Raw genomic sequence first — 25,098 nt, forward strand, 5'->3', positions numbered from 1 at the left:
GGTCTAGTGGAATTTGAATCGTCTGCCACCTTGGACCTAGTTAGTTGTAACCAATTTATGTCCTGTCCTTGGGCTATGTCCTGTCCTTGGGCTGTGTCCTGTCCTTGGGCTGTGTCCTGTCCTTGGACTATGTCATATCCTTGGGCTATGTTATGTTTTTAAAGGTTGTGCCCTGCCCCCTTCTGGTCTCAGACTGATACAGTGACCTTCTTGAGAAACCATCAGTGGTGCTTTCATAAAGGAAAGAGGAAGAACATTTTAGAGATCGGTTGATCTTTATTAAAACAATTGCAAAATTTTTGGAAGCAACTTTGGTTCTTCAGTCTATGAGAAAAGTGGAGTGAAACATCTACTGGGATTCAGCCCCTTTCTGGGAACCACTCCCTCAGGCTGACTTAGAGATTACTGTTTACACATGTACACCTGTGACCACATCATTTGTAAAATTATATTTTTATTATAGTCTTTAAGGCATAAGGATCCTATGTAAATGCCTCAGAGGTGGCAGCAGGAGAATGGGTAAAGAAGAGAACTTATACCTTTCCCATTCAGAGCTTCAACTGGAACACATTTTAATCTGCTTTATGTATCGTGGTTTTACATAAGATTGTGGTTTCCTTTTTTAATGATACCACCACTACCTTAAATTTTGGAAGATAACTAAAAAACCAAATGAATCTACTTTTTTTTTTTCCCCAAACAAATCTAATCTTGAGACCTAAGGAAATAGAATTAAGATGAGGTAAAGGTGTTACTTGGGACATCTTTCAGAATATGCTTTAATTAAAGAAAAAAAAGTGAAAACAAAGTTATAGAATAGGAAAGAAGATCCAGTTAAAACAACACCTTCTCTGAAGGAGCCAGAATGAAAAAAATCTCAAACCAGTTTTCTTTCTTTCACTGTCTGTTCATAACTGCCTGGAGTTTAAAAGATTCTCATAATGCTTTAGAGTCTTGGTTGTACATATTCAGAATTGATGATTTTTCCCCTTAGTGTCTCAATTCCAATCTGTTAAGGTGGAATTACCAAAAAAATACAAAGTTTTAATAAATTTCTATAAAAAGTAACATTATTTGGATTGTGTTTCTATGTCTTCTAATTCTTCTTCTCCATCTGGCAGAAAATGTTGAGGTATTATGATGACTTACTTCTTACAATATATTTAATTATTTGACTGAACTTTATTTGGGGATGTATTATATTAAAAATATACTTTAGTGAAATAGTCATTAAAGGGAATAGTTATTTTTTTCTTAAAGTGAGTATTACCATATTTTACAGAAACAGCAGAATCATCCGTAATCAGGAAGTTCTGATTCCAACTCATTTCTTCATTGTGCTAACAAGTTGTAAAAACACATCCCAGACTCCCTTACAGTGTGAACATTTAGATACCATGGCTTTCATTTTGCCTCACAGGACTGATAATAGTGAAAGCTGTGCGGTAAGTGGCCTTTGTTAACTTATCTTTGAGCATTGATAGATAAATATATTTGTGCAGGTCTTATGTCTGACATTACTGTGGGAAAACAAGACGTAACTAGAACATACATGTTTGAGATTATAGAATGGTTTTAAACTTGATCCTCTTAGTTTATTCAAAGAAGATTATTCTTGTCTGTTAAGAGCACTAACAGTAAGATCAAAACATAAAAACTTAGTTGACGTCATATGGCTTAGCCACTAAATCCATGTATAAATTCTGGGCCCTCCCCGGGGAAAAAAAAGGGCTGCAATAGATTTATGCTTACATTTCACTAATCAAAATGATGTTAAGTGCCTTGAATTAGGTGTTAAGTTCCTTTTCCATCTGTACCATTCCAAAAGCTATTATACTGATAATAATAGCTTTTTTAAATGTAAGCATTTAACAAATTCTATGGCAGTGTAACCAGAAGACACTTATTACTGGACGTGAACCAGAAAGTGAATCATTTGAAGGTGTATCAGATATACTTGGTCTTCCCTGATGGCTCAGATGGTAACAAATCCACCTTCAATGAGAGAGACCTGGGTTCGGTCCCTGGGTTGGGAAGATCCCCTGGAGAAGGGCGTGCAACCCACTCCAGTATTCTTGCCTAGAGAATCCCCATGGACAGAGGAGCCTGGTGGGCTACAGTCCATGGGGTCACAAAGAGTTGGACATGACTGACTGACTAAGCACATAGCACATATACTTACTGACCCCTTCTGTTTCATGTCTGAAACAGTGGATTTTGGCCTGAGAGAACAGATGTCTTTTATTTATTCATGTAAATGCTGGAACAGATGGCCAGTATCTACTGGCCAAGTAGTCTACTGAGTCAGGCTCTTCCCTTGAAAGCCAGAGTGAGGGTTGCTGGAATGGAGGAGACTGAGTATAATAGCAGTACTGGGTGGTGGATGATTGGAAGCTAATGGAAAATGGAAATTATTGATCTGTTCCCTTTTATGTGAAAAGTCTGTATTTATTATTTGCAACTAATAATATCATCAGGGCACATGAACCTTTATTGAAGTATGTCTTTAAAGTATAATCACAGCACACCAGCCAGTGGATATGTTCTTCATCTGACTTTCTCCAGTCGCCATTTTCAGAAAAATTTACACCAACATATGGATGTATGATTTCCATCTCTGCTTCCATGTGCCAGAGCATAAGCCTTTTAATTCTTTTTTGATCTCATATTAGCTAGAGCTTCACTACTTCACCAGAAGTGAAAGTGTGTTTTTCCACTTCCCCTAACCCTTTCTTCATTGCAACTGTGTAGATAACTGATTCTGATAAGAACTAGCATTTGTATAGCTCATTTGCACACATCATTGTGTTTGATCTTTAGAGCAACCCTGTGAGGAGGGCACAGGTAAGAGAATTAGTATTCAGATATTAAATAACTTCCCTCAGTTTACCTGGTAGGATAATGGTAGAAGTAGAACTTGAATCCAAGTTGTTGTTCAGTCACCCAGTCATTCTGACTCTTTGCAGCACCATGGACCGCAGGATGCCAGGCCTCTCTGTCCATCACCATCTCCCAAAGTTTACCCAAGTTCATGTCCCTGCATCAGTGATGCCATCCAGCCATCTCATCCTCTGATGCCCTCTTCTTTTTCTGCCCTCAGTCTTTCCCAGCATCAGGGACTTTTCCAATGAGTGCTGTTCGCATCAGATGACCAAAATACTGGAGTTTCAACTTCAGCATCAGTGCTTCCAATCAGTATTCAGGGTTGATTTCCCTTAAGATTGACTAGTTTGATCTTGCTGTCCAAGGGGCTCTCAGGAGTCTTTTCCAGCACCATTGTTTGAAGGCATCAGTTCTTTGGCATCATTCCAAGTTCCTTTCTGCTAATTCCCATATTCTTTCTACCATGGCATGTTACTTCTGTTTTCCAACATTTTTAACCCCATACTTTGGTGTTTCTTGCACCAAGGCAATGTAGGTACATCTGTTCCACATATACTTTCCTCAGATTTGATACATCTACTAAACAAACATGAATGGTATGTACTGGATGGTGAACTACTCAAGAGCAGGGATTACGCCTAACAATTCTCATGGCATCTGCCATTTAAGAGACAGGGTGTCATGGCTGGTTACAATGAGGGAGATGCAGAGAGTCTAAGGAAGGTGGATTGACTGTTGTCCAGTGACTGGTCTTCCTTTCCCACCCTCATAGCACAGGAAGCGTGAATCCTTATGGGTTGAAGAATTGTTGGAGCTACACAGAGCTCGGATCACGGATGTTGAACACATCACCGGACTCAGCTTCTATCAAGAAAGAAAAGAGCCAATTTCAGACATTTTAAAGTTGAAAACACATTTGCCAACCTTTAACCAAGAAGACTGATACTTTTTTTATTCCAAAAACACGGCAGTAAATCTTTGTGAAAGAGCCTTCTGTTTTATACATCCTCTCTTTACACTGTTGCATTGTTTGGAGACTGTCGACCAGAGTTAGAACTGGGAATCCTCTGTGATACACGACCTTCTCAGGGAAACTTGTGGCCTCCGTATAACAGTAGGAAAGTGTTCCTGCTGAGTCTCACACATGTTTGAATGTGTAAGAATTGTTCAGATTTGGGAATAAAGACAGATAATACCTAAAACTGCTCTTCTACTTCTCTTAAGGGCAGAAGGAGCTGTGAACGTTCTCTGGACACCAGATGTTTGAATCATATTATCATTAATAAATTTCTATGATGCTGACAAACACTAGGCTAATGAATAGGATTGGACTAGACCATATTTCATTAGTTTATTCACAGGAATTTAAAAGTGATTCTGGATTCTTTTTAACTTGGATATTCATTTATTTTCATTTTAATCAGAAAAGTTAATGGGAGCAGAAATATTTGAAGCCCTATTTTTATCTCTTCTGTACACCCCCTCAAAAGCTAACTATTTTTAAGTTGTAATTGGGTTTCTTCAGATTTAATGATTCTTTCAGGTTAAACTTTGAGGGGCCATCTGTACTAAGTGTATCTACCCTTTATAAAATTTTATTCTACATTTGTACCAAAAAAGAAAAATATTCCCAATCTGATCACTGATAATATAGGTTGAAAATAACTCCAGTAATGGTTATTTTACACATTACATATGTAAATGGTTATTTACACATTAAAAGTGTGTCTTGTCGTAGTGAAACTTCATGGGGCTTGTCAACTCATGCAAAATAGCATTTTCATCCAAATAATAGAAATGTTTTCCTCTATACACAGAAATCATTCTACTAGCAACAGAGTTGTACTGTCCTGAGATGTTCATTTTGAAGTTCCATTGATTTAAAGAGAATGTATTACCATCATTTTATATCTTCTTAATACTCATGATAAATGAACTTGATTTTCTTCACTTCGTAGACTCTATATACCCTTCAGTACCAACCTGTGAATGTTCAAAAGCTACATCCATTTTTTAGGCGACTTGAGTCTGATTTAAGTGTTATATTATTAATAACACCAAAGGTCTGTATTTGTCCTTCACATTCCACTTGTTCTTCAATAGCATAGGGGCCCCAAAACCTTTAGATAATACAGTTTGCATCTGTGAAGTATTTACTTATTTAGAAAGTTTCATTGATTTTATTTTAGTCCCACAGATCCCTGAAGTTCTATACATTTTTTCTTTTCCCCCCAGTTTCTTTTGTCTCTGCTATTCAGATTGGGTAGTTTCTGTTGTTCTGTCTTCAACTTCACAGATTCTTTCCTCTAATTTCATTTTTCTGTTGATTTTTATATTTCAGTTATTGTGGATTTTTTGTTTCTAAAATTTCCATTTGATTCTTCTTTGTAACTTTTATTTCCTTGCTGAGAATGTTTCTCTCTTTGCTGAGACTTTCCAGTTTTGCGTTTGTTTCAAACATGTTCATAATTGCTTATTGAAGCATTATGATGGATGTTGTAAAATCCTTGTCAGATAATTCCTACATATGTTGTCTTTATGTTGGCATCTGCTATCATTTTTCATTCAAAAATATTTTTTCTGGTCCTTGTAATAAATGATTTTCAGCTAAAACCTGGATTTCTAGGGGTTATGTTTGAGACTGTGGATCTCATTTACACTTTCTGCTTTAGCTGACTTTAGCAGGGGAATGGGGGGCACTATCCTATTAATGCCAGTTGTGTTAGAGTCCAGGTTTTTTTACCTTCTGTTGACACTTGGAGTGAGGAGAAACCCTTGTTGCTGGACAGAGTGGGAATTCAATCTTACTCTATCTCCATTGCTGCCTCCCTGTCTGGGATGTGCTGCTGCTGCTAAGTCACTTCAGTCGTGTCCAACCCTGTGCGACCCCATAGACAGCAGCCCACCAGGCTCTCCCGTCCCTGGGATTCTCCAGGCAAGAACACTGGAGTGGGTTGCCATTTCCTTCTCCAATGGATGAAAGTGAAAAGTGAAAGTGAAGTCGCTCAGTTGTGTCTGACTCTTTGCGACCCTATGGAGTGCAGCCCACCAGGCTCCCCTGTCCCTGGGATTCTCCAGGCAAGAGCACTGGAGTGGGCGCCATTGGATGTGCTGGGATCCTCAGTAGTGCCCACATGTCGTCTTCATTGATGCTGTGGACAGGGGAGGCAAGGAAAGTGTTTTGGTTTTTTTTAATCACTAGTGGGAATAAAATTATCAGTTTCCTACTCAGCCTTCTCTGATGCTATTCTGGCAGAGAACTTGGGGCAACTCTTCACAGTCTGGCAAGCCCCTGTCTTTCCCAACATGGTGATGTTTAGCTGGAGTGGAGTGGTTATTGTTTTCTTTCCTGCTAGGCCACTCCTCCTCTGGTCCTCTGGCTGGAGAGATAGCAGGCCTTTCTTGGGGCTTCTTTTTGTCCTTACTTGTTGGAATTTCCAGGTTGCTGACTTTTTCAGCAACAAGTATGGGATATATGAACTAAAAGAAAACCCAGGGGAACTCACTGCAGTGTTGCTCCTTGGGTCTTGAGGTCCCTAGCCTGTCTGCCTTCTCTTCTCCACCTTTTAGAATCTTCTTATGTTTCCTTTATGTATAATAACAAAGCTTTTTATCTGTACTTTGCAGAAGGATATCTCTTTCTTTATAGAAGTATCTTACTGATTTTTATATGTTCTTCAAAACACATACAGACACAGTTGCCTCTACATAGAACATCGTAGCAGATCTTAATTAAGTGGATAGACGCCTTTCCCCTTTGCCAGACACCAGGAATAGCAGAAAAAGCAAGTTACAGTCTTTTTAGTCTTGAAGAAAGGGAGGAGACATAAGAAGTGTAAATGATCCCCAAAAGTGTGGCAAATGTTATAATGGAGCCATGGGCAGAGTGCCAAGGAGCACGAAGGAGGCAGTGGGTGCTGCTTGGCAGTGAGAGGTGATTTGCCAGGAGTGGTGATGATTGGGCTAGAACCTGAAGGATGACTTTGAGCTCTTTAGGTGAATAGGTGAGGAAAGGGCATTTTAGCCTCCCTTGGATGCATACATTTTGGGCATTTTTCCATTTACTGCTACTTCTGATATTTTCTACAAGCGTCACTGTGACCAGTTTACAATATGCAACTATTTCATTTTTCTTTTGTTGACCTCCTGTTCTTAAAGGAAATGTCAGAATATAAATTCTGTGCTGACTCTTTAAAGGGAAAGGCATGCACATCTGTTCCTACTTAGTTTTCAGTTGCTCTTATACAGCATTCTTTTTTTTCCCCTCTTGAAAGAGACCCTTTCTTTTACTCTTTAATAAACTTGAAACATACGATTAGTCTCCAGTTTGAATGCTAAATTCACATGATCATGTATGGAAATGTTTTTATTTACTTTTCTCAATAAAGGCCATTCTTTTCTTTCAAATGAACAGCAAAACTTTTATTTATCCCTAATTTTACTGCCCTGTCTCTAGTCAGTACTTCTTAAATGAGGTAAGTAACTCTCATGCAAAATTTTCTACTAGGTTAATCTAGTGATGGCAGAGCAAAAAATTAGGTAAAAACATTTCCAGGAATCAGAGAAAAGAGGTCAAGCCTTAAGGAGAATAAGGTGAATGTTCAGGTTCCAGCAGGATAAGGAGAGCCATAGGTCAGTTGGCCTGATTGGTCCTATTTAAGGAGATAAGACAGACCAGACTGGGAGAGAGCTGAACCACCAAGTCCTGCAGGAGGCTCTGACCTCCTCTAGACTATTTTCTGCCGTTAGCTGCAATAACTGTCCTGCCCGGATCCGTGGGTACGTGTTTATCTATAATTAAAACTGTTGAACTTTGAAACTAAATGTGATCACACTTCCTACTGAAGCCTAGCACAGGAATTTGGTATGTAGGTGCTTCCATAAGCAACAAATTAAATTTGTTTATGTCTATAGTTCAAGGACATTTTCCCTGATTTTTGGCCAGTTTAAATATTGTAAGATAGAAAAAAATTCTATAGAATAAGTGTCTCTAAGCTAAGAGATGTGGATTTACAAATAAAAGTTGTGTATCCAGAAGACTGGCTGCTTTCCTGTGTGGATGTGGGTGTGTGTATGGAGGGTAGGGGCAGGGAATGGGTGGAGCTATGTCTCTAGGGACTGCTACTGAGTACAAGGGTTGTAGACAATTAACCACAGCTGTGTTGTCCAAAGGAGAGACAAGATCCAAAGTTCATTTCAGGTTCACAAAGTGAACAGCCATTTCTGACGTGTGACTGATTATTCTTGTTTTTTGGTATTTTAATTACATTTAGCTATACTTCAAAGTAAAAACAAGTAACATATAAATGCAAGGCATATAGAAATATCTTTCCAGTATTTAAAATGATCTGAAACCAGAAGGAAAGACTCCAACTTGTAACATATAAATTTTTCAACATGAAAATTTCCTACTTATCTTCTCCATAATACATAGTGACTGGGGAAAAAAAAATGTTTACTAGAAATCGTATCTATACCAGCGAACAATAGATGTATAAAATACATTTAGTCTACTAGGAATGGGTATTACACCTATGGGATGGTAAAAGCAATATAATCCTACCCCAATGCAATTGTTTTAAATTTAACTTCATACTTGCCCCCAAGCACTCAATTCAAGGAACAATTTGAGGATTTTTATAAAAATATCTAACATTATTTTTAAAACATATCCAATTTCACTATATATTAGAAATTCAAAACTCAGAATACAATTTAATAAATATACAGGAAATGAGATTTTTACATCTTTTGATAATTTTGTCCAATGATGTCCAGGTATTTTTCACTATCAAAGATCATTTCTGCCTACACTTAAATGCAGTAGTTTGGGGTTTAAATAAAGGAAGAAAAACAGGTCTCAATGGAAAGTTTATAAGCTAATGAAAGCTTGAAATGATTTTAAATAAATGAGAACAAAATAGTCTCCGTCCAATGAATAGATCTCATTGCTCCAATTTTCACAATTAAAATCTCAGATAAAACCTACAATTTTGAGTTCTCGGTCATAAACGATTCTATGGTGCTGCTGCTACTGCTAAGTCGCTTCTGTTGTGTCCGACTCTGTGCGACCCCATAGACGGCAGCCCACCAGGCTCCCCCATCCCTGGGATTCTCTAGGCAAGAATACTGGAGTGGGTTGCCATTTCCTTCTCCAATGCATGAAAGTGAAAAGTGAAAGTGAAGTCGCTCAGTAGTGTCCGACTCTTACTGACCCGATGGACTGCAACCTACCAGGCTCCTCTGTCCATGGGATTTTCCAGGCAAGAGTACTGGAGTGGGGTGCCATTGCCTTCTCCAACTAATTCACTAGTTCAGTATGCAATAAAATAACAGAGGCTTTGAATAAGTTAAACTGGCTAGTAACAACTAATCAGTTTTCTTCAGTGATCACTGTTCTACATAGGCAGGATAATTAATTCACAGATGGTCTTTCTGGTCTGTCTTCAACTGTTCTTACACTACATAATCAATTAGGGACATCTTTTTACAGATATATGAAGGGAACACAGGTAGCTTTACGTAAGTTGAGTTTGTTAAATCTATTTGTTACAACAGGAGATTTCTGACACAAAAATTGCTCACTGCACACTGAACCCCAAAGAAGTGATGAAACAAGACAGCTGATGTTAGGAGGTATATGGGAGTGGGGTAGGGTGAGAAGTCATGGATAAGTTAAAAACTGGCAAGTATCTGGTAAAGCAGAGCCACTTTTTAAGGGGCATGAGAAAAACTGATAAGTCACCATTTTGGTCTCTTTAGAGAAATCCATTTGTTGTTAAGAACTTAAGACCATTTACTACCATTCATGCTGCAAAATGCAGTAGTCACACTATTTCCAAAAGGATCCTAAGAACTGTAATGCAAAGGAAATCTAATACCTTGACACAATCTCACTGTCTTGAGTTACTCAGTTTTGTTAAGGTCCAAACAGAAACAAGCTGGTAAATATGGGGCTTTTATTTGTGTACCATCTTGTTTTTAAGGTAACACCACTGATTATCTCAGTAGCACACTTTAAGACTGCAACTAGATTAGACTCAGTTAGAGCAAAACTGACAATAAGTTTCAAAGCTGTGCTTACTCGGTTAAGGAATTTGGCATTAGGGATAAACTGGGGTACAGGGCAGATGGGATGCCTTTCCCCTTCCTTGGTACTTACTTATTTTAAGTTCTAGCCCAAGGCACGTTGGGGCTTCCCTGGTGGCTCTGCAATGCAGGAGACCTGGGTTCGATCCCTAGGGCAGGAAGATCCCCTGGAGAAAGGAATGGCTAGCCACACTCCTGGTAACCTTGCCTGGATAATTCCATGGACAGAGGCTACAATCCATGGGGTCACAAAGAGTCAGACACGACTGAGCTACTAACGCTTCACTTCCAAGGCAGATGTCCTTATGAGTCCTTTTCTCTATTCCCATAAGGGATTGATCTTGTGATCATACCCTCCTAGACCTTGGAGAGTATAGACAGCACCTCCCCTCAAGACTAGACAGTCTTGTGTAGTTGTCCCAACTGCCTGTGATCCATGACCTGGGCACAATGTTGCTAGATGGCGTTGAGACCTAAGAGATTGTCCCCAAACTCCTTAACCCACCCCCATGCTAGATCTAAGTACATGCTTGCAAAAGGCAGGCTGCAACCATAAAAGATAATAAAGTAGTTTCAGGGTAATGTGGTTATAGGTATAAGAGGATTTTTAGCTTCCATCTGGGTTTTCTAGGGAAAGACCTGGCAGGATCGTCTCCTAAAGAGAAAACATTACCATAAGCTGTGTAAGGGAAATGAGAAGTCCCAAGAAGCTGCATTGTCTATACGTCTCTCAGCTTGTGGTCATCTGTTAACTTTGCTGACTGTATCCTTTGAGCTTATTCCAGAATACTGTAATTTTGATAAGATGTGTGTTGAGTGAAATTGAATTCGCTGTTTCACCAGGAGTACAACTCGATACTGTGGGATATTACCCCCTCTCCCCGCCTCCCTGCCCCTGTGGTTTGAATTGTCAACAAAAAATTAGTTAATCAAAGAAAGGATTGGGAAATTTTAACTGAGTCAAATCCAAGGATTATAATCCAGGAAGAGCATCTCAGAAAGCTCTAAGAACTGTTCCGCCCATTAGAAGTCAAGGCACTGTTTACGTAAGTTTTCTGAGGCAGAGTGCAAGTCGCTCAGTTGTGTCTGACTCCTTGCGACCCCACAGACTATACAGTCCCTAGAATTCTCCAGGTCAGAATACTGGAGTGGGTAGCCTTTTCCTTCTCCAGGGGATCTTCCCTACCCAGGGATCAAACCCAGGTCTCCCGCACTGCAGCTGGATTCTTTACCAGCTGAACCACAAGGAAAGCCCTTGAGGCAGAAGGCTATATGTTAAATGATGCATTATTGATTATATAAACCAGATTTCAGTACCATGATGGTGGGTCATGTGATCCTTTACAAAATCAACAATATTATCTTCTAAGGAGTTATCCTGTTGGTACTAGGAGAATGTTGCTGTTTATGGTTGAACAGGTGATGGGGGAAGTTTGGTCAGTTCATAATGCAGCTACACAATGCAAGGTGCAGGGAGAGGGGAGGCCAAAGAAGAACTTTCATGTTTACAATTTTCTTATCTTGCCATAAATATGAATTTCATTTCACATAACTCTCATTTGGTATTTAGCATGTATTTCTTAAATTGATAGATGATTTTCACATATTTATTGTCTTGTCTCCAGAGTTATTTCTCACTGAGAACAGAAATTATCTTTAGATTCTCTGTTTCTAGCACAGTACTTGCATGCAGTAGCTGTTCAATTTGAAAAATGACCAAGTGAATACAAACCAGTGAGATGATCCTAGCAAAGCATCTGTTTAAGATTGCCAAGACGTCACAGGTTACAGAAATGCAGCTGAAGGACAATCACACTGAAATGAATAATTCTTTGCATCCCTATTTTTAATTTCCAGATGGAATTTTCAATAGAATATTTTTTTAAAGAGTTCATTTATAGATATATTTCTAAATAATAAGAGATCCAGAATGCCTTTGAAGGGCCATTCACAGTTGTTTCATTGACTATATATCCTGTGGAAAGTATGATGCCTGATGAACTGAAAGCACAAGAGGGAATTTTCCAGTTTTGACATGTCAAGTGAAAACCCCTCCACAAAGCACTTAGTGTTTCTCCAGTAACAAGTTGTTGTCATAAATATTCACTGGCAAAGGTGCAGATGCATGGCAGTGTCGACCACGCTTTGTAGCCCACACTCCAGGAGCAAAAACTTTCTCTTCTTTTTTTTAACCATACAAGCTACTTGTGTTTTACCAACAGGATACCACAAAGGCGTGGGCAAAATCAAACTGAACTGATTTAATCCAAGACGGTGGACAAAGAAAGCTAAAGATCACTGCTTTCCTTGTCTTGATTTCTCTCTGTTTCCATACCAACCGCTCAAAGCTGACAGACGCTGGCCCTGACTCATTTCTGTGTTTGTTTCAAAAGTACCTGGTGTTGAGCAGAGATGCTTTGCAGCTGTGCTGGGAGAAACACCTGCTTTGAGAGAGACGCAGCAATCAGCTGCCCCCAACTGGGCTCTTACTTGACCACAGAACATGCTTGCACAGATGAAACCTGGGGGAGTGTAGAGCTACCTCTGCTTTATCACCATGCTAAGATCTCCCCACAAGGAGGGATTTGCACTATCATGCGGTCACGAAGAGTCAGACATGACTGAGCGACTGCACTGAACTGACTGGCACTATGCTTGGCACTATGCTGTGTGCAAAGGAGCTTGGAAGACTGCACATTCCTGGGCTGCCCCTTGAAATCCCTACCCCTTTCCTGGAGCCCTGCCGACCTGTCTGCCTCTCGATCCTTAAAATTCCCTTACTCCCTTCCCCTGGGGAACTGTCGCTTTTGGTGCTCAAGTGCCTCTTCTCTATTCTCTGGCTTAGTATAAGTCTATCTTGCTTGCTGCAAACTCTGTTTCGTTATTGGCAGTGCAAACCTGAGTGAGGATGAACCTCCTGACTGAGCTCAGGATGGGAATGGAAGTGAAGGGAGTTCAGTTCACGTAGGGCCCCAAGGGGGGCCCTCACATCTGATCTAGTTCTCATGTTCATCAACTCCAGTAACACGTTCTGCAGGGGGGGAAACAGATCAGCCTGGAAGGAAATAAGTAGGTGGTAACAACCACCCTGGAGCACCTGGAACAAATAGATTTCAGGCAACTTCCCTCTACCAAAGAAGAGAGATTTTCCTCTTTCCTAACTCTTCCACCTATTTTTGAAATTTAGGGCAATGGAATCTAGCATTGCCTATGATGGTAGTGAACTAAGAAGTGTTAGAGATGGGTTAAGTCACCCCATCCCTCTCTGATGGAAGGTTGACAAATGACTAAACTTAATAACCAGTGCATCAATAATATTATTATAACAACAAAAGTCTTTGAAATGATATCAAATATGATGATAATTATAATAACTACCCATTACTGCATGCTTATCTTGTTCCAGACATTGCGCTAGATGGTTTACATATATTTTCTAAACAATCCTGTAATATGAAAATACTCATCTAGCTGTGGCTAGTGGGTTATCCCTGGCAGGGACTTGAACTCAGATCCTGGAAAAGTTCATATGTTTAAGGAGTATACCACGTTGCTTTCTTAAAAAACACATGGAAAATGTTCAAGTCATCAAGTTCTACTCCATCAGTAACTGAACTCTAAAACAGTTCTTGAAATACATTTATTAATAGTTTAAATATTAATAGTAGGACATATCACCAATTTTTCAAAAAGCTTTTTAAAAACATAGCCAAGATATATTAACCCTCTATTGAAAAATGGGCAACAGTTTGGATTAAGGCATTTGTAAGAAAAAAATGCAAAGAGCAAACCTAAGTGCATAAAAATGTTTTTCTTCATTAATTAACATATTTGTGCTTAGCATATGGGGAAAAATTTAAAAAGATGCAAATCTCCACTGTTTCAAAGTTAATAGGCAGTGAGACCTTGAGAAGGGCATCACAAGGCAAGATACTCTGACATCTCTGACAGTGATCTGATGATTGTGTTCTGAAGTCTAAAAATTGTCCATAAACACTTCAGTCTTCAGTTTGAAGAACTCTCAGTTCTTCAAATTTGTTCTAAAGAAGCCATTATCCTACTGTCAGAAGATACAAAGTAATATTCGATCTAAATGGTTGGCTATTATTAGAGAAACAGTAATGATATAGTATATTCATATAATAGAATACACTCTTAAAATGTGATGCTTATCTAAATTTATTAAAGTAGAAAACTTCACTTTCAATTTCAATAGGAATTGAAAATGACAGCTTCTAAAATAGCATATGATAACGTATCCATTTTGGTGAAAGGGAAAAGAAAATCCCTTTTCTTCCTCTTTCCCCTTTTCTTCCTTCTCTTTCTCTCTATTGTTCCCTCTGGAAGTAAACACCTTAAAATATTAACAGTAATTATGTCTGAGTGATGGGATTTGGAATGATCTTCACTTTCTTGTTCCTCTATGATGCATTAATTTCATAATGTGAAAAGAAACAGTAAAACTCAGTTAGGCAAAAGATATTTTAAAAATTCATAAAGTACCTGAAATGTCTTTCCCCATATCTACATAGGTGGTAAAAAGTCCAAAGAGCAGAAAGTACCCAGTACCGAGGGATATTGACTAGATACAGATTAATAGTTTATATATGCCATTCACTCATTACCCTGCTGGTTGCCATGGGAATGCTAACCCAATTCCAAAAGGCACATTCTGACTTGAATTCTGCCATACTGCACAAGACATTTGTCTTTTATCAACTTCCTTTCCATTTTCTGCATGCACACGCACCTGATCCAACTTCCTTCTGATCCTACTTCCTCCTAATGTATCAGAGAGGAAGTGTGGTTCTTTTCTTCCCCAGACCTGACTTCTCACTGCCTGGAGGACTTTGTTTTCTTAATGAGTAACCCTTCTTTCTCACACACACATCTCTGATTCCTACCTCTGAATGATCCCATGTCTCTGCTTTGACTATGTGTGTGTCCTTCTATTTGACTAAAGTATTAACCCTGCTGGGTTTGCCCCCTCTGACACCCTCACAATCTTCTCTCACTATGGGAGAGAACAAAAGAGTAACTGGTTTTTATTTCCTGACCTTATTTCTTCACCAATCTCTCCCCCTTGTTTGAAACTCTGGTTTCAGATCACCTCTCCAAACTTCCCTACTTCTTATAACCTCTCTTAAAAATGTAATAATTCCTGGGACTCACTGGTGGTCCAATGCAGGGGGTGTGGGTTCAGTCCCTGGTGGGGGAGTTAAGATGCCTCATGTGTCATGGCCAAAAAACCAAAACATAAAACAGAAGCAATATTGTAACACATTCAATAAAGAATTTTCAAATAGTCCATATCGAAAAAATTTTAAAATAAATTTTCCTACTTGATAGATTTTATTTTTATTTTGGAAATTTAAAAATATATTGTAAAATATAAGGAGGAAAATAGCACTCATCGATGCAGGCTCCCAGTGATAACATTCTTTCTAGTTTATTAACTTCTTGATCATTGCATTAATCCTTTTGTTTTGTATTTTCAAACATTATGAGTATTTCCAGCGTCTTTACATGATCCTGATTCCATTTTTTCAGCAATATTTTTCTTCTTCATTTGTAATTTATTTTTTCTCTATTATTACTGCTTTGAGCCTGTTATCCCCTCTTAAAAATCCTCCTATTGATCTACCATGTCTTCCTTAAGTTTATTTTACTTTCTGGATTCATATTTCTATTAGCCTGTCCTGTAATGTGAAACATTTCTTCCCACTCTTTTGACCCATGTGTTTTTCTTCTAGATGAAATAGATGAAACGAACCCTCCCTTCCTCCCTTTCTACAATCCTTCCTTCCTACCCCTAACCACCACCCCCCCCCAACATTCATCCTTCCTCCTTTTTCATCCTGCAGTAATTTGCTGAGTTTAGTGCCATTTCTTTTTATATTACTCATTGTATATTATTCTGAGATGAAGCAGTCATCTAGTTGCATCTGAGAATTGTTTGCATTTTCCTTTAGACTACTGTGTCAGGGAGGAATAATTTTGTATCCTATTCAATTGTCTGAAGCTCAAGGGCAGGGTAGGGATGGATTGAGGTTGTCTTAGACTTTCTATGATATTTGAGATCTTTCCTTCTTCAGAGATTGGGTCTCAGAGAACGGTACACTTCATCTTTGGTTAAAAAATCCTATGTTGGATAATTTCGGACTTTGACTTATTTCTCCAATTTAGTGCAGACCAGGGAGATTTCATATATCTGTCAACTGAATTTTCTTTCCCTGTTTCACTGGTTTTCCTCCTATTGTGTCCTTATTTAACCATTGGAGTAGATTGTTGATTTTTTCCACTCTGGTTACCTCTTTTCAATATGACTTTGCTGCTCAATCCTAGACTTGTGACTTATTTTGACCAACCGAATGTGGCAGAGGTGACTTTTTTCCACTAATGAGGTTGTCCACTGATGTGGTCACCATGCGGCTTAAGGTTTCAGCTCTGAAAATGCTCCTGCCACCATGCAAGGAGGTCAATGCTTAACTATTGAGTGATGAAAGACTATGTAGGAGAGAGGCTCAACTCACAGCCTGTTCTAAGGGCTCAAACAAGAATGTGAGGCCATCTGGTGGTCTAACTCCAGTGGAGCTGCCAGATAACTGCAGCTGTATGAACAGCCCCAAAGGAGACTATCAAAAAAAAAAAAAAAATCCAGCTGAGCACACCCAAGGAGTAATGAGAAATATTAAATCATTATTTTTACTATGTCTTAGGTTTTTATGCAAAAATGTATCATTGGAAAACTCAGCAGTGGCCACCGGACTGGAAAACGTGTGTTCATTCCAAAACCAAAGAAGGACAATGCCAAAGAATGTTAAAACTATGGTACAATTGCACTCATTTCACATGCTAGCACGGTTATGCTCAAAATCCTTCAAGCTAGGATTCAGCACTATGTGAACCAAGAACTTCCAGATGTTCAAGCTGGATTTCAAAGCAGAAGAACCAGATATTAAGTTGCCAACATTCGCTGGATCTTGGAGAAAGAAAGGGAATTCCAGAAAAACATCTACTTGGGCTTCATTGACTATGCTAAAGCCTTCGTGTGGATCACAGCCATCTGTGGAAATTCTTAAAAAGATGGGAATACCAGACCACCTCACCTGTCTCCAGAGAAAGCTGTATGTGGTTCAAGAAGCAACAGTTAGAACCAGACATAGAACAACTGACTGGTTCAAAATTGGGAAAGGAGACCGACAAGGCTGTATATTGTCTCCCTATTTATTTAACTTATATGCAGAGTGCGTGTGAAAATTGCTCAGTAGTATCCAACTCTTTGCGACCCCATGGACTATACAGTCCATGGAATTCTCTAGGCCAGAATACTGGAGTGGGTAGCCTTTCCCTTCTCCAGGAGATCTTCCCAACTCAGGGATCGAATCCTGATCTGCATTTTAGGTGGATTCTTTACCAACTGAGCCACAAGGGAAGCCCAGGAATACTGGAGTGGGTAGCCTATCCCTTCTCCAGGGGATCCTCCCAACTCACGAATCGAACTAGGGTCTTCTGCATTGCAGGCGGATTCTTTACCAACTGAGTTATCAGGGAAGCATGTTGTGAAATGCCAGGCTGAATGACTCACAGCTGGAATAAACACTGCTGGGAGAAATATAAATAATCTCAGATATGTAGACGATATACCACTCTAATGACAAGAAGTGAAGAAGAACTAAAGAGTCTCTTGATGACGGTGAAAGACGAAAATGAGAAAGCTGACTTAAAACTCAACATTCAAAAACTAAGATCCTGGCATCCAGTCCCATCACTTAATGGCAAATAGAAGGGGGGAAAGTGGAAGCAGTGACAGATTTTATTTTCTTGGACTTCGAAATCACTGCAGATAGTAACTGCAGCCAAGAAATTAAAAGACGCTTGCTCCTTGGAAGGAAAGCTATGACAAACCTAGATAGTATAAAATTGAACCTAGGAAACCGCAGCCGCTGCAATTTAGATTCCGACACTAAACTGAAGAGCAGTTCGCCCCCTGCTGGCCATATTAGAACTGTTCCGTTCGGTTCAGTCGCGCAGTCGTGTCTGACTCTCTGCGACCCCATGGTCTGCAGCACACCAGGTTTCCCTGTCTTTCACCATCTTCCAGAGTTTGCTCAAACTCATGTCCATTGAGCAGATGATTTCATCCAAACATCTCATCCTCTGTCGTCCGCGTCTCCTCCCTTCTTCTCTCTTCAATCTTTCCCAGCATCAGGGTCTTTTCAAATGAGTCAGTTCTTGGCATCAGGTGGCCAAATATTGGAGTTTCACCTTTAGCATCAGTCCTTCCAATGAATATTCAGGACTGATTCCTTTAGAATTGACTGGTTGGATCTCCTTGCAGTCCAACGGACTCTCAGGAGCCTTCTCCAACACCACAATTCACAAGCATCCATTCTTTGGCTCTCAGCTTGCTTTATAGTCCAGCTCTCACATCCATACATGACTACTGGAAAAACCGTAGCTTTGACTAGATGAACCTTTGTCGGCAAAGTAGTGTCATGGAATAAGCTGGACATGCAATAAGCTGGTCATGGAATAAACGCATCACATGTAAGATTTGTTGTTCAGTTGGTCTGACTCTTCTGTGATCCCATGGACTGTAGCCCACCAGGCTACTCTGTTCGTGAGATTTCCCAGCAAGAATACTGGAGTGGATTGCCATTTCCTCTTCTAGGGAATCTTCCCCACCAAGGGACTGAATTTATTTCTCCTGAATTGCAGGCGGATTCTTTACTGCTGAGCCACCAGGAAAGCTCCATGTAAGATTAAGTGCTTTTATTTACCAAAATATTTTCTACAGAGACACTAAACTCCCAGAGCCATTATCTATAATTATTCACTTATCATTTTTCCATTTCTTAAAATGAATGTACAGTTCATTTGGATATAGCTCACTCATCCTCCAACTTTTATTTAACCCTAACAGGTGCCAGGAGCTGTGCTAAACGGTTTTCAAAGATGACATTGGTGCGGATCTAAGTTTGGCATCTAACAGAGTAACATATGGAGACGGCAGTGGCACCCACTCCAGTACCGTTGCCTTGAAAATCCCATGGACGGAGGACCCTGGTAGGCTGAAGTCCAGGGGGTCGCGAAGAGTTGGACACGACTGAGCGACTTCACTTTCACTTTTCACCTTCATGCATTGGAGAAGGAAATGGCAACCCACTCCTATGTTCTTGCCTGGAGAATCCCAGGGACAGGGGAGCCTTGTGGGCTGCCGTCTTTGGGGTCGCACAGAGTCGGACGCGACTGAAGCAACTTAGCAGCAGCAGCAGCAGCAGAGTAACATAGACGTGTAAATTATTCAATGAAATTTAATGTTCATTGAGCCTAGAAAACTGCAGCCACTGCACTTGTTAGAATCCAGCACTAAAGAGCAGTTAAAGTTTACATCAAAAAGCAGTTGAGTTTGCATCAGTAAAGTGTTATCAATGTGATGGAAGTGGTCTGTGTACTAGAGAATAAGAATGAGGACGTAAAGAAGGCAATAAAGAGGTTCAGCAGAAGTGTAATTAAATTGGATTCCTATCCTTAGAATTCTCTAAGACGAGGTGATATGATCGTAGAGATACATTAGTTATATATTTTAATATATTCTGCATTTTTTCTCTAGTTGAATTTTTTAAATTTAAATTTATTTATTTTAATTGGAGGCTAGTTACTCTAAAATATTGTATTGGTTCTGCCACACATCAATCCTTTAAGAACAGTTTTTTGTTTAGAATAATTACAGAATCACAGGAAGTTGCATAAGTAGTATAGCTAGTCCCCTGCCTCTGACACCCAGTTTTCCCAGTGATTGTGGCTCCAACAGAAAGCTGATAATGATATAAAGTGTGTGCGTAGTTCTGTGTCAGCTTATCATATGTTTAGATTTGGTAAGCACCACTGGAGAAGGAAATGGCAACCCACTCCAGTACTATTGCCTGGAAAAGCCCATGGATGGAGGAGCCTGGTAGGCTACAGTCCATGGGGTCGCGGAGTCGAACATGACTGAGCGACTTCACTTCACGGCAATCAAGATAGGAAGTATTCCATCACCACAGACCTCCCAGTGCAGTATATTCTCAGAGTCACTCCCACCTCCTCCCGCATCCCTAACACCTGACATTGTTAATCTGTAAAAGATGGCATTGTCCCCTACATAATGTCTAATAGCAAGACACAGACATGGAAATCATGGAAATCAAATGAAGGAAATATACCAAGGTATTTTGTCATTTCAAGAATGTTATGAATGAATTCATATAGTACGTAATTTTTTGACGTTAACTTTTTTCCCCGCGCAGTACAATATCCTTGAGGTCCATCCAAGTTGTTCAAGTTGCTGCATAAATCGCTAGTTTGTCCTTTTTAATTGATAACTGGTGTTCTTATTATGAATGTTCAAGAGTCTACTTACTCATCTATTATAGGACATTTAGTTATTTCCAATTTTTAGTTAGTACATGTAAAACTGCTATGAAGAATCATGCGTGGGTTTTTGTTTAGACATAAGTTTTGATTTCTCTGGGATAAATGTCCAGGAAGACAATTATTGAGTTATATTGTAAGTGTATGTTTAGAGGTTTTTTGTTTGTTTTGAGAAATTGCCAAGCTATTTTCCAGGGTGGCCATACCATTTTACATTGCCACCTGCGGTGTATGAAAGATCCAGTTTTCCTTCATCCTTGCCAACAATCTGGGTGTTACTATTTCATTTGTCCTGTTTTGACAGATGTGCAATGCATTTCCTTATTTGCTAATATGTTTAATATGTTTTAATGTCTTTATTTGCCACCTGTAAGTCCTCTAGAGCAATATCCTTCATGTCTTTTGTTTATTTTTTGATTGAATGGTTTATTAATTATTTTTTTACTATTGTTTTTTGAGAATCCTTTTAACATTCTGGATATGAATTCTTCATCAGATATGTAGGCTTGGAAATATTTTCTCTCAGTCTGTAGATTGTCTTTCCCACTTCTTAACAGGGATTTGTTAAGAAATTTTGATGCATTTACTTAGCAAAATTAAAATGCTTTTAATTTCAGTGAAGTCTGATTTATCCCACTTTTTTTTCAATGAATCATGCTTTTGGTGTCAAGTCTAAGACCCCTTCACTAAACATTTAGGTCCTGAAGATTTTCTCCTGTAATTTCTTTGAAAAAGCATTACCATTTCATGTTTTACATATAAACCTATGCTCCAAAACTTTGAATTAATTTTTGTACAAAATGTGAGTTTAGGTTAGGGTTAATATTTTTGCCTACAAGTATTCAGTTGCTCCAGCATTATATGTTGAAAAATATATCCTTCTTCCATTGCATTCCCTTCCTACCTTTGTCAAAAACCAATCCAGTGGATCTTTATGGCTCTATTTCTGGGTTCTCTGTTCTCTTCCATTGATCTAGGTGTCTATCTCTCCATCAACACAGCACAGCCTGTTTACTGTACCTATACAGTAAGACTTAAAATCAGGTAAGGTGAGTCCCCTCATGTGATTATATTTTTTCTTCAAAATTGTTTTAACTATCCTAATTACTTTATTTTTCCAAATAATTTTAAAATAACCTTGATCTTACCAATAAAATATCTTCTGGAACTTTTATAGAAATTGCAATGAACGTATGGGGTTAGGGTTTTAGGGTTAGGGTTAGGGTTGTTAGGGTTAGTGTTAAAGAGCCTGTCTGCCACTGCAGGAGACATAAGAGATGGGGGTTCGATTCCTGGATCAGGACAATCCTCTGGAGTAGGAGATGCCACCTGCTCCAACATTCTTGGCTGGAAAATTCTATAGACAGAGGAGCCTGGTGGGTTACAGTCTATGGGGTTACAAAGAGTAGGAGGCGACTGAACACACACACACACACACACACACACACACACACACACACAAATCAATTTGGAGAGAATTGACATATTTTCCAATCCATGACCACGATATGCCTCTTCATTTATTTACATCTTCTGGTTTTTTTTGTTGTTGTTGTTTGTTTGTTTTTTACTTATATTTTCGTTTTCGTCATGTCCCTTGTAGCTCATTTGATGAAGAATCTGCCTGCAGTGCAGAAGACCTCGGTTCAATCCCTGGGTTGGGAAGATCCCCGGGAGAAGGGAATGGCAACCCACTTCAGTATCCTTGCCTGGAAAATCTCATGAACAGAGGAGCCTGGTAGGCTGCAGTCCATAGGGTCGCAAAGAGTTGGGCACAACTGAGTGACTAACACTTACTTACTTATTAGATTTACACTCAGATTTTTTTTCTACCATCTGTAAATAGTATTGTATTTAAGATTTTGATCTACAAATGTTCATTGCTAATGTATAGAAATACAATTCATTTTTATATATTGATCTTGTATCATGCAGTTCTTCTGAACTCTTTTACTAGTTCTAGGATTTTTTCAGATAGATTTCTTAGAATTTTTATGTAATAATCATACCATCTATAAATGAGAATAGTTATATTTCTTCCTTTCCAACCTACATTCCTTTAAGTTTCCTTTCTTGTTTTATTTCTCTGACTAGGACTTAGAGTATTATGTGGAATAGCAGTGGTGAATGGGTATCCTTACCTTGTTCCCAATTCTAACAGGAAACGTTATTTTTTCACCCTTAAAAATAATGCTAACTGTAGGGTTTTTGACAAATATTGGTTGATAGAAATGCCATTTTGTTTAATTTTTCTCAGTCAAATTAAATCTGAACCTTAGTTGCTATGTTTATGATGAGGATCCATTTTTTTGTGTGTAAAAACAGTAGGTTTATATAAAACAATTAGAAAAATAATAAACAATACTTTGTGAAGAATTTTCCTCTACTTTTCAAAGTTTCTTTCAGCTCATCTAATAGTCAAATTGAGATGAAACTGAAATAGATAAACAGGAGAAAAAGTGGAAAGTGAAGTAGCTCAGTCGTGTCCGACTCTTTGTTGACCCCATGGACTATAGCCTACCAGGTTCCCATCCATGGGATTTTCCAGGCAAGAGTACTCGAGTGGGTTGCCATTTTCTTCTCCAGGGGATCTTCCTGACCCAGGGATTGAGCCCAGGTCTCCCACATTGCAGGCAGATGCTTCAGCATCTGAGCCACCAGGGAAATCCTAAAATAGGAGAAAAGCAAATTTTAATTTTGAACTTATGGGGGCTCCACAATCACGAGCAATTCAAAGACAGAAAGGTAAAATGAAATCTGTATGCCATTTTGAGTCAGGGGTCTGGGCCTTCCAAAGACAGGAAGGTCATTACAAGACAATAAGAAGAGCAGATGTTGGGTAATTGGAATGTTTGCCCTACCACATAGATGGGCCACTTAAATAAAATTGATCCCTGGCAATAATTCTAATTCTGGGAAAGACTCCTAATTTAAATTTTTCTAACCTACAGAAGGGGCAAAATTTGTCTTGAATCCACAGAGTCTCCATTGCTTTTAGTACAAAACAATCTAACCACCAGAGTGGGGCGATTCATTGTGGGGAGAATCATTCTGAACCCCTTCAATACAAAGAAAACACACTCATGTCTTTTCATACGGTGAGTATATGAAAAGTCATTTAGTGACTATATGAAAAGTAGTGATCACATTAACAATTACTTGATCAATTGCTTTAAAAATATCTTTTGTATTTTCTCTCAGTTATTGTTTTTCTTCTTATCACAAAGTCTTCATCCTTATGAATTAAAGTAAGGAAAAAAAAAATCACCAACTACAGCTGGCCCTTGCCATTGTGTTTATGTAGAGTTGATAAGCTGTAATCACTTTGCCAAAAAAAATGAGGTGACTCTCATTTTATTGATAGGATGAAGTGGACAATCAAAACCTTTAAAATATTATTAGATCTCTTATTCAAATAGAGTGAAATATCATCATAGGATCTCTTCACTTTAGGAAATATTAGGGGCATAGGATGCACGTGAACTAGGTATACAGATGCCATGGGAATTCCTTGGGGAGCATTGCCTAGCATTTTGAGTATCCATAAGAGCACTGAACACCGAGAGGAGCTGTTTGCAAGAGTATCCTAAAGACGGGCCTTCTCCAGTATCACAAGGGTCACTGAAGTCTCGATCAATCAGAGGAGACCTTCCCCAGGCAAGTGGAAGCTCTCGGAACGTCCAGGGATGGCTGCGGATTCCACTGGCACATTTCTCTGAGCGGGTTTCTAGTATTTTTTTTTTCTACTGGCGTTTGCTTTAACAACGACAGTGATAAACAGAGGACAAAGCCCAGAAACGATAGCCACATAGAATTTATTTGGTTCTTGAAATACAATTTGCCCACCAGCAATGCTTCTCTTCATCCAGCAGGTGGCGGTAAGTGATTATGAGAAATACTATAATCGCCCTGAAGAACCTAGACGTTTGCCTTAGGCTGTTTGGAAAAGTAATTCTAAGGATGTATTGGACATCGCGCTTTTCCGAAGTTATCTTTTAATTTTAATATCTCCTGAAATATTTTTATTTGGTGCCTCTAAACTAGTGAAGTTGTACTTTCAAAGCATAAAGCAGATTTTCAGCTGAGCTACTGTATTTGAAGAGGGGCATGAAGCCACTCTCCCCTAGATACAGCAGAATTTGGGGCTTCAAAGACCCTGCTTTGGCTCAGTTTCTCATTGGAACAACTGACCAGTAATTCTTTTTTTTTTTTTTTTTTTTTAGTTTTTCTTTTTTCAGATTTATTGAGGTATGATTGCCAAATAAAATTGTAATATATTTAAAGTACACAGTGTGATAATTTGATATCCTGGTGGCTCAGTACTAAAGAATCTGCCTGCCAATGTAGGAGATCCAGGTTCGATTCCTGGGTTGGGAAGATACCCTGGAGAAGGAAATGGCAACCCACTTCTGTATTCTTTTTTTCTTTTTTCTTAGTATAAATTTGTTTATTTTAATTGGAGGGTAATTACTTTACAATATTGTACTGGTTTTGCCATACATTGACATGACTCTGCACGGGTGTACATGCGTTCTCCATCGTGAACCCCCCTCTTACCCCCCTCCCCATATCATCCCTCTGGGTCATCCCAGGGCACCAGCCCCGAGCATCCTGTCTCATGCATCAAAACTGGACGGGCAATTCGTTTCACATATGATAATATACACGTTTCAATGCCATTCTCCCAAATCATCCCACCCTCTCCCTCGC

At 39.1% G+C, this 25,098-nt stretch overlaps 1 protein-coding gene across 1 annotated transcript in view; it reads left to right on the forward strand.

Annotated features, from left to right (window-relative positions):
* Window positions 1-5,007, forward strand: part of ENPP1 (ectonucleotide pyrophosphatase/phosphodiesterase 1) — a 71,980-nt gene extending 66,973 nt beyond the window's left edge. Inside the window, exons 20-21 of the mRNA XM_018053516.1 lie at window positions 1,180-1,445; window positions 3,656-5,007. Coding sequence (XP_017909005.1) covers window positions 1,180-1,445; window positions 3,656-3,826 — 437 coding nt within the window. The 3' untranslated portion in view covers window positions 3,827-5,007. The remainder of the gene's footprint in view (window positions 1-1,179; window positions 1,446-3,655) is intronic.

This window comes from Capra hircus, chromosome 9, assembly GCF_001704415.2.
Source record: "Capra hircus breed San Clemente chromosome 9, ASM170441v1, whole genome shotgun sequence".
NCBI classification, from domain to species: domain Eukaryota; kingdom Metazoa; phylum Chordata; class Mammalia; order Artiodactyla; family Bovidae; genus Capra; species Capra hircus.